Source organism: Nanorana parkeri, unplaced genomic scaffold, assembly GCF_000935625.1.
Source record: "Nanorana parkeri isolate BGI_ZX_2015 unplaced genomic scaffold, ASM93562v1 scaffold301, whole genome shotgun sequence".
NCBI lineage: Eukaryota > Metazoa > Chordata > Amphibia > Anura > Dicroglossidae > Nanorana > Nanorana parkeri.
In genome coordinates this window covers 1,087,159-1,106,436 of record NW_017306569.1, presented here as the reverse complement: position 1 = coordinate 1,106,436, position 19,278 = coordinate 1,087,159, and the positions used below count along the sequence as shown (strand labels likewise).

Below are 19,278 nucleotides of genomic sequence, written 5' to 3'. Positions count from 1 at the left end.
GTCTCCACTGCCTCTTCTACCTCCTTCCCACTTCCTCGGCCTCCTCACCGACTCCGTCCTTTGACTCCTCCGCTGCCGCCTCCTCCGCCCATCTGCCTAACTGTTTTGGGGGCGGCATTTTTGCTGCCCCCCTGAAATCTGCCGCCCAAGGCAAATGCCTTTTTGCCTCGTGGCAGAAATGCCCCTGCCCCAGGCAACCTCTCACTGTGACACCTGGCAGTGTCAGCTGGGACAATAGTGTAAATAAAGTTAACATAAAGTATGCTTGTGCATGTCTCAGATCCTTGTTGCGCTTGTTGCTCGTACCTGACTATTTTTTCCGCTGATTTCGCGCGATTTTGCTCCTGATTGCTTACAGCTCAATATGAAAAGTCGCGCAATATCGCACATGTCGCTCAGTGTGAATAGGGCCTAAAGCAGAAGTGAAGGGTAGCTCTAACCCTGATTTACAGACAACTTTTCTGTTCTCTTGAGTTCGCCAAACTTTCTTAGCATCAACTTGACTTTTTTAGAAGTTCAAAATCTCGGGACCTTGGTGTAAATTCTTAGGCCAATTTTTCAATCACCCCAGGAAACATCCCGAGTATTAGCAACAGTAGCAATAATAGTAATAATCATATTGATATTATATACAGTATAATTCCAGATTTGTTAGTACTCTTGCACCCAATTATTATCTGACCTTTACAAAGCATTTAAATTGTGGCTTTTATTGCAGAAATATAAACCTTAGCTGCCTTGTCAGTTTTTAGCTGAGGAGACACACCGGGATTTTCTACCGCCTCGGGAAGACTGTGTTAAGCATGCATGGTTAATTTCATAGTGTTAGATGAATCTTGAAGGCGATAAATCCACTCCTAGATGGAACGGAGGAAAAGCTAGAAAAAAACTTACACCACAATCCCAAAGACTGCTTCGTGCATCTAAAGTCTAAAGTTAGATTTTCTTGACTGGAACCAGGTGATCAGAGGTGTCCTCAACTATAACCACTCCAGCCCCTTAATGAAGCAGTACTCGATTTGTGTTATTCCAGTAGCCTTAGGCTTTAAAGTAATGATGATTCCTTTAACAGATTTACTAATAAAACTGTAATATTATGATATAGTGTAACATTTCTTCAACTTTCTATAAGTACTCATAAATACAGGCATCATTATATAGCTTTTTTGAGGTTTGTCAATTCTCAAAAAACTCTTGTGTCAATTTTAATAATACACAGAAACGGTTACTATAGGGCCATCGTCGGCCCTATAGTAACAATCATTATCTTTAGCTCAGTATACCGATACAGCTCGCGGTATACTGAGCCTAGGGTGACGGGAGGACGCTAGTTTGTGTCCTCCTGTTACCCTATGGAGAACTATGGGGAAAAGCCTTAACCCATAGTTCTTCTTTAACAATAATCACTTCCTGTTAATTAATGATTGTGGACATAGTAACTAATACTATATCCACAGTTTATAAATGGATGAGATCACTCAGTATAGAGGCTTCCTATTCATTCATAAGAGGAGCTGCATAAAAAGAGATTTAAGACTCTCTTTAGAATTTAGATTTAGAAGCCTTTATGGTGCTGGAAATTGGCTTTGGAGTCCTCTCCAACACACTGAACCACACCTGTGCACTCTCTTCTTTGCCATTTATTCCCTGTCTGCAAACTCATGATTGACTAGGAGAAGTCTGCTACATGTAGCAATCCCCTGCAGACACATCCTCTAATCATTTGCAAGCGACATAATGTCCCTAAACCCCTCTGCATTTGCTGTGCTAAAATAAGTAAACCACTTCCCCTGCACTTGTATGCTCTTTTGAGAAGGACACTGCATGTTCCAGAAATGTAAAAACGTTATACTTCACCTTAGAAGCCTAAAATCACTGACAGGTTCAGCATTGGGCAAACAATTGGAATTTTTAATGACTATTGCTGCTTAGTAATTGGTTTGTTGGCAAGGACAAATATTTATGATTAGACATAGTATCCATAAGGCTGTTATTATGTGCTATGAAAAGTGTGCTCCAGAGACATGCATATGACACAAATAGCCTGTCTTGTTTTTATTATTAAGTACATGACTAATGTCAAAAATATATTTGGCTAAAATAGCAAATAATTATAATGCTTGAGGCTTTCATTACATCAGAGCAGAAGCACTGTTCAATTGGCACCTGGGGTCACTTCAGCTGTCAGAATACTGTATGTGGTATTTTGACAGCTGGCAGCAGCTGTCACCACCATCACTAAATCCAGCTGTTTAGTAAATTATTGCCCGAGACCATTATACAGTAAAGCAAAATAAACAATATAATATATTCAGTCCAAAATATGCTTGTTTTGTACCAAACCGTCTGTTCTTTTGAATAATTAGATTTACATTGGTCTTGGGATGTGTGGACTGGACATGTACTCTAAAATAGATTTATTATTTTGCTGTCCTGATACACTTTGTTCTCAGACATTCAAGTTGTAATCACGCAGTCTCAGACAAAGCTGCTCTTTTACTGATTTAGCACCTGCTACACAACCACTTCTACTACAGTAAAACATAGCCTAGGTTTTCATATACACTATACATATATTTTAGGATAATATACCTTGCACATTACAGGCAGGGCTATATTAAGGCATCATGCCCTAGGTATGCCGAAACAATGACACCCTTTCCAATTTCCAGCGGTGAATAGTCTTGGTTTTGTTTCAGTTACCATGCTGCTATTGGCACTTGACCATGAGTGCCATTATAGTAAATTCAGTTTAACTTGTGGGTAAAATATATGGATCGCAGGACTTGGTACTTAGAACAGACTTCTGAAAATCATGCTTTGCATGTTTAAACAAGCTACAGTATGTTGTCCTAGATTGTTCACTTCTCCTGCCTTCTACACACCCTTTTGTGAATAACCCTATCAGTGATCCTTGCAAAACAGAGCAGCATGCTGGGGAGAATGCAAGAGGAGTATAGTATGACTAATGTAACATTGAGTAGTCTCATATTAGCAACTCTTTGTTTTATTGCTGAATGTTTTATTAGTAACATTCTAGACACAAAAGACCTCTAAAATCCCACCTCAACCTAACCACTGAACAATCATTTTCTCAAACAATCATCCCCACACAGGTACCTCCTCATGTATCACTTGCCCCTCCCTTTTAGATTGTAAGCCCTCACAGGCAGGACCCTCCTTACCATCTTGTCTATAATTGTATTGTGATTGTAATGTTTTCCTTATATTGTAAAGCGCCGCGCAAACTGTCGGCACAATATAAATCCGGTATAATAATAATAATAAAATGGCCTAAGGCAAATGTGCTAGAATCTATTCACATCACTGTAATCTTGCTTTGGCTTTTCTGAAATGTTTACAGAACTTTTACTAATTGATTCAGTTAAATAATGTCATCTTTTTTTCTACTTATTTTTCTACGATTTATGAAAGCGTACTTTTCATTGCAGTTGGCTTGATGTGGAAGCGTAATTTTTGAAACTACTTGAAATATAATTCATCGGCATAGTCTATTGGTTAATATTTATTTATTTGATTGCACAGCTGGTTTGCTGGGTGAATACTGCAGCGCTTCCATTTAGGTGTTATTGCTTGTTACTGTATTTGAAACTAATTATAAAACACACACCTGCTGCCAGATGCTGTCTTTTAAGTGTGAAGGTGGAATTGCATGTATGTGTTTTTTTTTTTTTCTTTTTCATTTAGGCTTACAAAATAATTCAATTTTAGTATTCATTTCCACTGATCTATGAAACGGAACAGATGGGCACTAATATCATATCAACAAATTCTTGTTATCTTAAGATGAAGTTATTAGGTGATCTAAATGGTGAACATCTGTTGATATAAATAACAGCTCTGCATCAATACATCAATTTGTCTCTGTCAAAGAAACACGTATTAATACCCATACTGTGAAACAATAATCCATCCAGTGATTTTTTAAGTTGTTTCTAATTTTTTATATCACGGACTTCTGGAGAAGTATTCTCAACTGCTGAGATGTACATACAGATGTTAATTGTTTAGTGGCCTGTTATTATTTTGATTGGCAATGGTCTGGAAACCATTAGAGGATCTAAAGCTTGGCCATTAAAAACACATTAGGAAAAAGCATAGATAACATTAAGTATTCTGTAGCTCTACATTATACTATTCCATCACAGCATGCTGAGAGACTGTGCTGTCATATATGAAGTTACTTCAAACTCTAAAAGGCATTTGCTAGTGTTAGGTATAGCAACTTATTTCTAGGAGTTACATCATTCACAGTAAACAATTCCATGAAGTCAACTCAATGAAAAGTACGTGGTTTGGGTCTCTGTGAGCCATGTTGCATCTCAACAGCTTCTCTGCCCTGTCTGAATGATTGACCTACCACCCAAAAGCAGTCTGACAGCAATTATGTGTGGAACCTGTTTGAGATTAGATTGTCTTATGTCTTTAAGTAGTTTAATAGTATAGTAATAGTAGAGTATGAAAACAATCACTACAGATCAAGCTTCTGTACTCTAACTGATTTTCTGTTTCTAGCATCAGGTTGGCAGGGATTCATATTGCCAGTTCTGCCTCTGGAATCAGTCCAGACATTGTTGTAAAACTGCTTTGAACCAGTTATGCCACAGCATTCTCTATATAATTATGTGTGTCTCTGCTCTTTTTTTAAAGGAGAACTATGAGGCGAGTGAAAATCACTCATCCTCATTGTTCAAGCCCATGTGTGACAATGAAACTGTCACACGCCAGCTCAACAGATCGGGAAGTGAGTGAACACATACCGTTGCTCACTTCTCGATCATGTCCCTGCAGAGAGCCATGACTGTCACTCACGGCTCCCTGCAGGCATTTCCCCACTCCGATCCTCCAGCACTGACTGGCGGAACGGACGGCTGAGGGGGCGGCTGGCTCTAGCTAGGCAGAGCCAGCTGTCAATTACGCAGCTGGGTGGATCTCAGTATACCATGAGCTGTAGCTCGCCATATACTGAGCTTTGGGTCACGGGAGGACACTAGTATATGTCCTCCCGTGACCCTTAAGATAACTATGGGGAAAAACATTTACCACAGAGGTTCTCCTTTAAATAGTGAGTGCAGATTCAACTTCACTTTGAGTAGAAAAACTTGTGTAGCTTTTACCAATGAAAATGTGAAAACAGAATATTGGGAGGTCTGCCTCCTGTTAAGCCAACATATAATATGGTCAACACAACACAATCAGTAGGGTTTATTTACTAAAGAATTAGAGCATTTTCACATTTCAAAGGGAATTTTCACTTATCCTAGTGAATAAGGTAGAAAGTGAAAGTTTACTTTGCAAATAATACCCAATAATCCGCAGATTTAAAAAAAAAAAAACAGTTTCTTGTATGTGAATAGATGATTGAAGTCAGAATAACTTCACTGCTTTCACTAAAGTAAATTTTCTCTTTGCAAAGTGTAATATCTAAATTGCCTTGGCTTCCTGAAATAACTAACTTGCTATTCTCTGCTTCCAATGATGATAACGATACAATGGTTAAAAGAAGCAATTGTCTTATTTATTTATACACAAATATAACTAAACATAATAAAAGATAAAAACAGATACAAAAGTACAATACGACAATCAAAAGAATACTTTACGCATCAAGTCTGTCCTCTGGTTTCTATGTCTTGGCTGGGCTCAGAGAGAGCGCAATATAGCTGAGTATGGACTTTTATAGTAAACCGGACCCATTCATACACATACATCGACACCCCTTTAGCCATCATTCCGCATGTCCCTTATAGGTCTTTCGGCCAATCGGCATCGTCCTTCATATTTGTCCACATGCACTGTAGTCCTCCAGCAGGGGGCACTATTGTATTGCAGGTCATTCCTTGGCCTAGGTCAACACCTTCTCCTTTGATCTTTAGACAAAATCCAGCCACCTTCATATGCAAAGCAGGATATCTTGAGGGTGTCTTCCCAATGCGCATACACCCCTATCAACACCACAGGGTACAATGCATGACCTCTTGTCCAGATGAAGGAATCTCATCTCTATTACCTCCCTTGCCATGCCTCTCAGAGTCATGATTTGAAGATAGCTGTTTGGCAGTTTTCGTACATGAAAATGTTGTACATTCCAACACAAAGGGAATTCTCACTTATTGAATGAAGTGAATCAGTGCAGAATTCAGTTATACAATTATGTGCAAGCAAAAATAATTTTTTAAATTTTCCTTGCACAAGATTGGGTATTTTCTGCAACGCAATATAAACTATTAGGAAACGCTTAACTAAACCATGCAGACAAACATGTAAAAATGCAATGTGTCAAAAGTATCCACAAGTATTATTAATCCACATTAAATATCCACAGAAGAATCAAAATATATAAAAGTCCAAATTATGCCTGCAAATACACATTTCACAAATTAGTGACTGCAGTGAAATGACCTACTTTCTCAGAATTATGACACACTACACCATCATGAGAAAATTCACCTATGGGAACAGCACTTACCAGAGTTTTTTGACCTCCAAGTTATAGGTATGTTATCTAACACCAGATCTATTTCCTCCTCCTGTGCACAGTAGCTCAAATAGTAATCAACAGATGATTATATGTGCCGAAATGCCATATGAAGCTGAAACAAAACAAAAGGACTTCATAGCTTACACTCTTATTTTTGAAATATAAAATTAGTATCTAATAAAAACTCTATGAGTGCACTCATTTAAACACATTCAAACATATGCCCATATGACAACACACACTATAACAATACTGACCCTCCACTAGACTCCAGGTGTTGGGTCAACTAAGGTCAAATCCAAGTGGACAGTATGATTATGTAAGGTAGATCCAACTCTATGTGTTTAATCATTCCAACTTCATCAGGAGCATAGGATCCACCTCATCCATCATGCTACTTGTTCTATGCACATTTGACCATTTACTGTCCAATTCATGAACCTTAACTGTTTCACATAAGGCCTTTATGTTTCATGAACAACTATTTATCCTTTTTATATAGGGCGCCATAGAACCATTAATTTAAATATTACAACATAATTTTAGCAGTTGAAAATCAAATCAATAGGAAAAAATTGCAGAAAATTCAAAAATGGCTTGGCCAGCTGATTTGAAAAATGTTCCGGAGGGCTTGGCAGCGAAAGGGTTAATAAAATAGGCCAATACTTATATACCATACAATATTTTCTACCATCCTTTATTAAGAATTAACAATAAAAATAAATGCACTTTAAACTTTAAATTAGAATTTTCCATATTTTCTTTATACTTATCTTTATATTTAATCAGTTCAAATATATCCAGATATGCTAATTTTGTTATATCTTCATCTAAAATATCCTCTCTATACCAGTTCTCTAAAAATCAAGATATCTGCCTGCTTATAATACTTTTAGAGAATTACAATTTTGCCAAAACCTAATAGACTGGCCATGTGGAACATTCTTTACCCAATTTGGATGGCATCCACTATGTGTAAGAATAAAACCATTTGATCTTTTTCTTCAAAATAGGTGAGGGTACATATCTTCCCTTCTCCTATATTGTTTGTAAGTTAGATAATTGGGGTTGATTTCCTAAAAAATTGGCTGCATTTTGCAAGGGAATTTGCACTTTGAAGGAGAGGTATTCTTTGCAACGTGAAATTTCACTGCATTCATCAAGATAAGAGGAAACTTCTCCTGAAAGGTGTAAATTCCCTTGTAAAATGAACAGCCTATTTGTAAATCAACCCTACTGGGCACTATAGTTGGAAAGGAATATAATCCCATTATTATTATTTTCAAAAAATTTATCTAGAATTTCCCAGAAACTCCTTTTTTATATAAAGAACATGTTGTATGTATACCTAGCCAACAAATGAAATTCTCCTGACCATTTACATAATAGCTTCTTCCTCCCACATGAACACAGATATATTCGTTAAACTTGGTACAAACCTAGCAAGGACTATAATAGAATATAGAGAACATACATCTGATGTAACTAAAATGTAATCTGAATGATGAAGTATCTCTTTGGTATCTGTATAATTTGTTTAGTACTGTAAGACTTAATGGTTTTCATTAAAGGCTGAAGAAATAATTCTATACCACTGTACTGTATCTATAGAGTCTACACCACTATAGTATGTTCTGGAAGCTGGGTCTTTTTTTATGTACCTCCGTTAGGTAATATAAATTAAGCAACTTATATGCAGAGGGAATTAAATATAATGCTATGTTTTTAATCAATATCTCCTTCTCAGTAACTTTTAAAAAAAATTGCAAACAGGGATCACCCTTTAAAAGTTTTGGTAGCTGAAAGCAGTCTATTCATCTAATCATAATAGTCACTTCTATTTAATATGACTGTTCCCTCTGCCCTTATCAGCAGGATGGATCACTTCAACTTTTTTGTTTCTTAATTTTTTTAAACCTTTTTTTCTAAAGATGATTCATTATAGTATTTCTTTACATTTATGTTTGTAAGCACATCAAATACCATTAAATATTACATTGTTCTGAAATCCTCTTCTTATATAACCATTATGATCCTCCACCCTAATATTGTTTAACCTAGCACATGCGCATTACATTACAGAGATTGTTTGGTCAGATTGTCACGTGTATGGTGACGCTTAGGCAACTATACTGCATAGCAACCAGGCTTTGACCAGTGAGAGTCTCATACCATTTGTACCCCTTTCTGCCTTCTGAGCAAATTGATTCTGGTCAGAATGTACACTATAAAAGTAATTTACACGTTTTCTCCAGCCAGGAAAGTTGAATAAATGCATTATCTGATATGTGGACTAACATTATTTTTTATGGTTAGATAACATTTATTGGAATAATTTGGTAGGCTTCAGTTTTGATTTTTAAATGTATTAAATACTAAAATGTCAAAAAGTAGCATTTCCATTGTACATTGTAAATTTGCATTTGGTAAATTATTTCCATTGTATTTATTAGTAGAAGGAGTAATGAACATTCCAGAGCTTGCCTGCTATATCTGTTGATTGATGTTGGTATTTCTTTTAATTTCATTTTTAAATTAGATGATGTTGGAGCAATACCTTTAAAACAATTTCCTAGACATGTTCGTGACCTGCATTCGAACAATGGATTTGCAGAAGAATTTGAGGTAAGGTTTCCTGTGTCATTGTAGGTCTAAAAAGTATTTCTATGTTATTTTGTTGGTATTTGTTAGCTCAGTGCAGTGAGAATTGTACAGCGTTTTATGGTTTTAGGATGGAACTTTCCAAGGTAAGTATCAATATTAAAGGAGAACTATGAGGTGAGTGCTTTTCACTCACCTTATAGTTCTAGCCGACCTGCGACAATGAGAATGTCACAGGTCAGCTCAGTAGATCGGGAGGTGAGCGAACACATGCCGGTGTTCGCTCACTTCTCGATCCTGTCACGGCCCTCTGCCTTGACAGGGGAGGGGATGGATTCCCCCCTCCCCGCTCCGATCCGCCAGCGCTGACTGGCGGAACGGACGGGGTAGGGGGCGGGTACAGCTGACTCTGCCTCTAGATAGGCAGAGCCAGCTGTCACTCACGCAGCTGGGTGGATCTCGACATCGATGTCGGGATCCGCTCCGGCTGCGGCGTCTCAGTATACCACGAGCTGTAGCTCGCGGTATACTGAGCTTAGGGGGCCGGAGGACGCTAGTTTGTGTCCTCCCGTTACCTTAAGGAGAACTATGGGGAAAAGCCCTGTCCCCATAGTTCTCATTTAATACATAATTGTACTTAAAGCTGAACTCTGGGAATTTTGCTTGTAAATTCTAGGGGTAGAGGAATAATGCGTGATTGTTTCCCTATTACTCACTCCGGTAGGCTCCCTCCATGTATGTGACCTGTTCCCCAAAGCCTCTTCATTAAGGTGCTTCAGCCAGCAGTTGCACACTGACATCATCAAGTAAAATGCAGGGCCAACAGTTGTGCAATGTCCATGATGACGGCAAAGCCCACATCCTAGTGTGTCAAAAAGGTGTGGTAGTACACTCCTAGACTTAATGAGCATTTAACCTTTGCACTGTAAGAGTATTTTTTTCTACAATTCTGGAGTTCAGCTTTCATTTATAAGAGTAAAAATAGGAAACCTAATGTCCAGCAGGCAGATGGTAACCCAATGTCAAATTATTATAATTCTATGCAGTCAAATATCTTTTATATGTATTGTATTGGTCATATGTACATACATGTTTCCATTTTTTTATTCTTTTTTTAACATAACCATGATCTTTATTGTATGGGTCAATATGATAACTCACTGAAAATGATTGAAGTTTGTTAACTTTTCATGAATTCTATTTAAAAGGGGCCATACATAAAGGGATGTCTTTTGAGTGGAGCAGTTTGGTATGACAAACATGTACATGTACAAGGAGCCAGGTTCAACCATTCTATACAGTATGAATTGTGTATTAAAAAATGTAGAACCGCTGTTGCTTAGCAGCCCTGACCTGCGTGTTGTTCCATGACCATGATTGATTACATTTTTTTAGCCTTCTGTATACCCAGAACACATTCTCAAGATAGTGGTGTTTGATTAAAGAATAGAAGCTGCTCACTTAGAAAAGTAAATGTTCACTTTGGAAAGTGTGTGTTCCATTTGCTAAGCAAATGTGAGCAAATAAGGGGAAGCTGTGTTCACTTACCCAATAATACCTAATAAGTGCTAACAAAAATCCTGATTTTTTTTTTAAGTTTCACCTACACATGATTAGGTATTCATAGTTCACACAGCATCAACTTATTCACTAATATTAACTATGAAAAGTATTTTCAATGTGAATTTTTAAATGAACATTCACTCAGCCTCTTCTCCCCAGAGTATCACTGGGGCTTTTCAAAAAGCATTGCATAGAGCAAAGATAAAGTGCAAAGCTCAATGACATATATGAACCAGTCAGATTTTGGCTCACTATATTTCAGAGGTTTTCTCTGGTTAGCACGGACTGCTTTTGTTTGTATTTTGTTTCTTACCTTAACAATTAAACCCATTAACACTATGTAAATCGCTGTGTAAATTCCCAGCGCTATATAAATACCAATATAAACAAATAAATAAATACATAGATCAGTATAGATATAAAGTCTTCAAATGGTCAGGTCGTTCCCAAACCAACCAGTGCATGTGTATGGCCGCTGCTTATTCTCCCCTGAAATTTTGCATTAATTCTAACCAGTTATGTTTCATTTGAAGTTTTGTAAACCATTCCTCTTTTGTTTGCATTGTGAGATTTATGTCATTTTTTTCATTCATTCCCTCATTAGACTCTTAAAGCATTTTATCAGGTAAGAGAAATTCACTGTCATTTCTTGGAATAGAGTATACATTATTTCAAACTGATGCAATGTTTCAGAGCACATAGAAGATTATTGCTATCGGATTACATTTAGATGTGTAAATGTTCAATCTCTGTTAATTTGCAGGAAGTTCAAAACTGCACTGCTGATTTGGGAATAACGGCTGACAATTCAAACCACCCGGAAAACAAAAATAAGAACCGATATATAAACATTGTAGCCTGTAAGTATATATTGATTGTTAAATGTGTATCACTAAATACATAGGTTTTTAATACTGGATATCAGTAAACTACAAAGACAACATTAGTGAGACCCTTATCTATTAAAAGGGTGAAGTCTGTTACCTTCGCCCAAATTGGCCTGTTTATGACACGTAACAAATCTCTGTATTGGCCAGTATCTAATCAGAGACTATTTTAAATATGATACCACCAAGAGTGTAGATGATAGCATGGAATGAAAAGATACACTAAGTTCCTCCATTCTTGGCTACACATTCTATTCCATACTTGGGTAAATAAGGTTAATTCCCAACAACTACATCATATTTTCAAAGTGAAGATACCTTACACTCCCTGGTCAGATCACTCCTTATAGCCCTACATTTCCAGAACATCACGACCCACAACTTTGTGTCAGACAGATTAAGGAGACTGAATAAATACATTCTGTTAGATCAAGAACGTCTCTTTAGAATACATAAAAACTCGAAGGATTCTTCCCAGTCAATAACACCCCCTTCTATTTTTCCAGTGAACCTCTGACCTAGTGATCCTGTGCAATCAGCACCCCTTGTAGAAGGAACAAAATATTATGCAGCACATAAAACAAAATGAAGTTATTCACATCAGCCTAGTGCCAACAAGATTTTAGAGTCCAATATTAATATCGCAGTCATTGAGAAGCATTTACATTATAATATAATAGTTTTGGCACTTTTACATTGTCTGTTATAGACTAATATTTATACTAATTAATTCCACTGCATCCATTTTTATTTCTTAACCCCTTTGTGACTGACGACGTCGCCAGCATCGGGGCTGTTTAAACAGACTCCTGGCGACTTTTGCCGCCGGGACTCTGTTTAAACTTGTAGAGCCGACTGTCGGCTTTACAACAGAAGCAATCCTGGCGACTTACCTGTCGCCAGATCGCTTCTGCGTCCCGAAGAAGGGGCCGACCCCCCCCCCACGCCGGACACCCCCGCCGTGCTTCCCGGGCTCCGTTGCCCCTCCTACGGGCCCGGGACCGGCGATCTTTGTGTCCGCGGGGAGCTGGGGAGGAGGTCGACGAACTTCCGTTCATCGATCCCCTCCCCGTTCTATGGGACCGGGAGCGATGCAGATTGCATCACTTCCGGTCCCTGGGCTGTCAGTTCTGGGCTCCTGCAGCCCAGCTATAAGCTATTGAAGTGCGATCTGCACTTCAATAGCTTATTTCCAGTGTAAAGGTGACACTGAGGGTCTTTTGGACCCCCAGCATCACCTTAAAGAGGACCTGTCACCACCATCTGCTATTACATGGGGGGGCTTGCAAGCCCCCCCATGTGATAGCAGTCAAAGTAAAGTAAAAAAAAAAAAAAAAAAAGTTTTTAAAATTAAAATGAAATAAAATAAATCTAATAATAATAAAAAAAAATTTTAAAAGTACCCCGCCCCCGCGAGCACGCGCGTCGCCACGTAAACACGCGTCGGGTGCGCCTACGCATGAAAACGACGAACGCGCTACACATGTTGGGTATCGCCGCGCACGCCGGAGTGAGAGCAATAATTCTAGGGCCAGTATTTTGGGGTATCTCTAAATTGATGACCTGTGGGGGCTTTTAAAGCGTCTTCTATGGACTTTTTGGGGTACTGGGGTTTTTCGCCGTTTTACGGATGCACGCAATTTGTAACCTGGGCATGTTGGGTATCGTTTTACTCGTTGTAACCTCATCTTTTATATTTCATTAAAAAAATGGGTATTTTGTTGTGTTTTGGGGCATTTAATTAAATTTGTCACTAAATATTGGGGTTTAATAAGGAGTTGCGCTAATATTGCGCAACATAAAAATTTGCAACTACCACCATTTTATTCTATAGGGTCTTGGCATTCAGAAAATATATAATGTTGGGGGGTTTTAAGTAATTTTCAGGCCTAAAATGTGGAATATAACATGGGTACAAAAAATGAAAAAAAGGCCTCAGTCATGAAGGGGTTAATCCTTTTCTGCTAATGATCATGTTACACGTGCAATTTTGTATGTTGCAACTACGGAATCACACTTCTTAATGGATTTGTTGATAAGAAAATGTAAAGTAATTTGTAGCTCAGTCACTAAGCTATTTTGGGTTATACAGTACTTTCAGCTGGCTACAGAACCGCCAGTTTTAGTAGTAACTAATATCATCCAAAGAGGCTGCTGATGAACCTGGCACACCAGAGATTTCAAGCTGCTTAGATAAGCATTGAATCCAGCTACAGCAACAACTGCTCAGCTAACTGCAAATCACCAGTGGAAAAAAAAGAAGATAAACTAGTAGCTGCTTCAAATCTCTGCTACAAATTTGAAGCATTGGTGGCCTTCCAATCTGTCTCACCATTCATCTAGGCAGTGATGTCATCACAATACTATATCCATCCCCACAGAGGTGTTGTCAGTTGGGAGATAGTGCTTTACAATGCCCATAGGCTACACTTACTGCACCTTCCATCCTCATTTCAGATCTTAGGAGCAACCTATAAACTTCAATGGTCCCTTCCCCAACAGGAAGGCTTTGTCAGTCCATGGGCACAATTAATAGATTTGAAAAAACTGTTATTTAAAGCGTTTTTCATTACAAAATAATGAATTTGCTTTATACTTTAAAATATGTTTTTTTTTCTCTACAGATGATCACAGCAGAGTCAGGCTTTCACAAATGGGAGAGAAAGAAGGAAAGATAACTGATTACATAAATGCAAATTTTGTTGATGTAAGTACATTGTTTTCTGCTTACAGTCAGATATATTCTATTTTTAATTGATCAGTGTACTGCACCGATATGTATTGTTTACTTACGCATTGCCGTGAACTCATACCCTCTGCATTCAAGGCAGTGTAAAAGTACTGATATGCATATAAACAATGAGGTTTGCATATATACATGGCTTTAACCAGCCTGTCATTGATTTCTACAAACAGACTGCACGTAGTCGTGCGGTAGAGAAATACTCCCAATCGGTATACTGAATGGCCATTCCAGTATGTGCATTGAAAGGAGATTATCACGGCTGTACTATGCTGGTTCTAGAGCTATGGCCAGAAGTTGTTAGACTGAGCTCCTAAACTTCACATGACATAATATGATCATTATTCAATATGTGTTCCATATTAGTGCATACATGGCAGGAAAAAGATTCCTGCATTGCAATTAACATGAAAAACCTGATGACATCACTGACGTCATCAGTATCATCTCTGGGGTAATTTAATCCTCAACTGACATTCTGCAGCAATACATCCCTCATGATGAGGATCACATGCCACTCCTAAAATATATGCAGGGATGCAGAGAGGTGAATTTGGTATCATCATAAAAATCCAGGATGAACCTTAATTATGTGAAACAACTTGTAAGGACCATCAAAGATAAAGGAAATCTGGCCACACACCCAGAAATGCTGTGGAAAGTTAAAACTGTATTGAGGCTTGTCCATGCCACAAGAATCCCACCCAATGTCAGCCCCTCACCGACACATTTCACCCAATAACAGGCTTAGCTGTAGAGATAGGAGCTTATCAAAGGGAGGGCAAAATATACTGCATAACACAGGTGGCATCAGCTAATCTAATGATTTAAAAGGACATACATCATAACAATGTAAATACATATAACTCATATAGAATCCATTGTGTGCTGTATAATACATAGAGCAACTCTATGCATATCACAATGAGAATATAGATAAGGGAGTATATCGGCACCGCATACAAGTGCATATCTACAGCTGAAATAACACCAATTGCATATAGATATATCTCCCTAACCCCTACAAAAACAGCCTTTAATATACACATTAAAAATCTTAAAACATTTAACAATAAAATGTATATAAGTCTCCCCTCCTCCAGTGATTAGAGTGAGGAAGGCAGGAGGAAGCATTTCCTACATCTCCTCTACCGCAGGAATTAGAGTGCTACAGGCAGGAGGAATCACTTCCTCACTCTCTCCTCCTCCAGTGATTAAAGTTATGCAGGCAGGAGGAAGCATTTCCTACATCTCCTCTCCTCCAGTGATTAGAGTGCTGCAGGCAGGAGGAAGGATTTCCTACATCTCCTCTCCTCCAGTGGTTAGAGTGTTGCAGGCAGAAGGAAGCATTTCCTACGTTATCTCTTCTTCCCCAGTGATTAGAGTGCTACAGGCAGGAGGAAGCATTTCCTACATCTCCTCTCCTCCAGTGATTAGAGTGATACAGGCAGGAAAAAGCATTTCCTACATCTCCTCTCCTCCAGTGGTTAGAGTGCTGCAGGCAGGAGGAAGCATTTCCTACGTTATCTCATCTTCCCCAGTGATTAGAGTGCTGCAGGCAGGAGGAAGCATTTCCTCACTCTCCTTGCCCTCATTGATCAAAATGTAGGAGAGAAAAGCAGATTAAGGTATTGTCTGAAGGGTACTGTGATCCTGTAAGAGGTGGTACATACCAGTAAATGTAACACTTACACATTACATAGCATGCGTGCAGCTAATATGAAAAATACAGTATATGTGATGCTAGGCCCACTTTAATGAGTGGCTGTGTAAATATTTCACAACACAAATAATTATTGTTTTTTGTTACTTTTAGGGCTACAACAAGCCTAAAGCGTACATTGCTGCTCAAGGACCACTAAAGTCAACTGCAGAAGATTTCTGGAGAATGATATGGGAGCACAGTGTAGAAGTTATTGTAATGATTACCAACCTGGTTGAAAAGGGAAGAGTAAGTATTCAGTTGAATTTAGTAAGTACTTTTCAAATGACAACGAAATGAAAGTGAAACTTCAGTTAAGCAACTAAGCACACAATTAAAATACATAGGCAGACTATTACCTCCAAAAATACTAGGGGGGGAATGAATCTAAACTAAAGCAAACTAAATCTGGAGCAGTTGCCTAGGGCAACCAATCAGCTTCTCTCTTCAGTTTGTGCAGTTAAGATTTGAAAATGAAAGAAAGAGGCTCATTGGTTGCCATGCACAGCTGCTCCAGATTTTGTCTGCTCCAGTTTTGATAAATTCCCCTATGTGTTTATTCTGCTCAGCTGGTGGTGTGATTTACACATCAATGCTACACTAAACAGACAAAAAGTGACACCACTGCAGAGAGCTACAGCTCTACGGCTTATTGTTGCACCTCCCCACTTTAAAGTGTTATAGTATGAATGAGCATCAAGTCATGGGTGAGGCTCATAACCCAATCTTAGTGACAATATATATAATTAATCAATTTAGAAAGTATACTGTATATCAATAGTATGACATTGTTTATTTTTCCCTAATTCATTTTTTTTTGCTTTTTTTTTTTACTACTATTGGGGTGGGCGGGGTACTGTATCCATCTAATTTTAATTATCTGTGAAGCACCTTAGTACTGCACCATTGTAAAAAAAACAATCGACTCCATTTTCTAAAGAGCCATTAATAAACAGCGCTGCAGAAACCATAAAAGGGCGGCAAGTGCACCCTTTGAATTTCTGTGATTGAGCTATCATTAGACAGTGTAGGTCACAGACAAAATGCACAAAGCCAATGAGGGTTGCTCTGTGCCATGTGATCGCCAATCATGTATACATAGTTACATAGTTAGTCAGGCTGAAAAAAGACACAAGTCCATCGAGTCCAACCTCGAGCAAAGAATTTCTAGAACCCTTCCCTTCTGCCTCTTATGCCAATTGCCTTTCCGACGATCTGTAACATTGTAGATTAGGCTGTTTTCACTGACCACCAAATAAATTGAGGCACACTGAGCAGCAAGAGGGTACACAAAGCAGCAAGGGAACAACTAAAATGGGCACACTGACCATCATAATTATGAGAAAAAACACCACTGACCACCAACAGTTTTGGCGCACTCACCACTGATCACCAATATTCAAGTGTGCACACACCCTTGACCGCCAACATTTAAAGGGACGCTTACCACTGACCATCAACAAAAGGGGGCACTGCACTGTCTTGACGGCTGCACTCTAACTGATGCCCTGTATACACTATATCCTAAGCAAAACAATTTCGGGGGCTTTTTAAGGCCTCAAGAAATGCAGTATGCAATGAGAACATCAGGGTTTTTTTTAATGTTTGGTATTCCTTTTATATAGTAAAAAATAAAAATTTACTTATTAAACAGTAGTTAAATAAAGTTCTATCTGTCTCAAAAAAATATATCAAATTAATTTGGGTACAGTGTTTCATACATAGGTATTTGTCCATCAAACTATCATAGTACTGACAATTTAAAAATGGCCTGATAATGAAGGGGGCATATACAAGTTGGTACTCAAGTGGTTAACCTTGGCTGAAACAAGGAATATTTTTGTTTTTTCCAGAGAAAGTGTGACCAGTATTGGCCAAGTGATGGCAGCGAAGAATATGGTACTTTTTTGATCACACAGAAAAGCGTTCAAGTTTTGGCCTATTATACTGTCCGTATCTTCACGCTTCGAAACACCAAGATCAAGAAGGTTTGTTGTGTTTCAATATATATATATATATAGAGAGTATTAGATTAAATAGAGTAGGTCATGTATAAAACCAAAATGGGTCTGTTTTTACACTTTTACTTGTAATCTCACTTAACAAGCACTGTACAGGGTTGTCCACCCAAAACTGAGTTGAACCACCTGGAAGTTACATCTGTCTCTTGGTCAGTCTATTGGTAAGACCTGTCTACTTGAGGTTTCTGAGTTTGTACACTTGCTGTGGCCATTACATACTTGTATGATTTTTTATATATGTTATACTATAAAGAATCTAACAGGGGGTGCTGGAACACACAACAGTGGACAGGAAAACCCAAAGGTTCCAGGTGGGAAGAAACATAGTCGGGAATTATTGCTGGGAAATCTTGCTGTTGCAGTATTGTAAACATATAAGAAGGGAGGGTTTGACTCAGACCAAGATACCCCAGCTATCCCTTAAATATCACTTTTGGGTTGACTAGTCATTTTAATGTCATCCAATTTATACAGCAGAAGTTTACATTTGCATATAAATTCAACAGCTTATACCTGTGAATCTGCTGATTATTTTACCATGCGGTTTTTCTTTTCTCATGTTATGCTCAGTTTGACTCACCCAAGTCTATAACATGTTCATTGTGGAATCATTATACGTTTTGAGGTTATAAATTTGTCACTGCTGCTATACTTAAGTTTTCTTTGTAAGTGCTTACTAATATTTTAGAATTATTGGCACCATAAGGATTGCTACAAGATGAACCTAAAATCCACCCTTAACACAGCTATAGCTTATATTCCTTCTTTTGCACTGTATAGTAGAATCAATGAAAAAGTGGAGAAAACACTACAAGGGTACAATGTCAGGGCTCTACCTATTGGTTAAGACATTGCTGGCGTCTCTAAGAGATATGAGGCAGCGGTTGATTCAGCTGAAAACTTTTTTTATTTTAAATAGCGTGGGGTTGGTTTGAAAAGGAATACAGACTATTCACTTAGTAAAGTGAATGTTTACTGAGATTAATAAATAAGATAAAACTATGATGACTTTAATAAACCAATTATGTGCTAGCGAAAATCCTGTTTTTTCCCCCTCCCACATCATTAGGTAAAAACAAGTTCACCCTATGTATTAAGTGAATAGCATCAAGTCCTTCACTAAGTCAACCCCAACATGTCAGGGTCTATTTTCAATTTGGTTTCCCTGTTGAGGAGAAGTCTCCTTACTTCCTGCCCCAGTGACGGTGGTCAAGGAGACAGGAGATCTCTGGAATAGGGGCATATACTGAATTCAAACC

General features: G+C 38.2%; 1 protein-coding gene across 8 annotated transcripts in view; it reads left to right on the top strand.

Annotated features, from left to right (window-relative positions):
* PTPRZ1 (protein tyrosine phosphatase, receptor type Z1) overlaps positions 1 to 19,278 on the top strand; it is a 175,276-nt gene that overhangs the window by 138,702 nt on the left and 17,296 nt on the right. For 5 of the 8 annotated variants that reach the window (XM_018557755.1, XM_018557754.1, XM_018557752.1 and 2 more), the window contains 6 exons: positions 9,042 to 9,127; positions 11,271 to 11,291; positions 11,430 to 11,526; positions 14,178 to 14,260; positions 16,113 to 16,247; positions 17,852 to 17,986. In XM_018557755.1, the coding sequence (XP_018413257.1) occupies positions 9,042 to 9,127; positions 11,271 to 11,291; positions 11,430 to 11,526; positions 14,178 to 14,260; positions 16,113 to 16,247; positions 17,852 to 17,986 (557 nt within the window). The remainder of the gene's footprint in view (positions 1 to 9,041; positions 9,128 to 11,270; positions 11,292 to 11,429; positions 11,527 to 14,177; positions 14,261 to 16,112; positions 16,248 to 17,851; positions 17,987 to 19,278) is intronic. The other 3 variants (XM_018557753.1, XM_018557751.1, XM_018557749.1) reach the window with 1 other exon arrangement.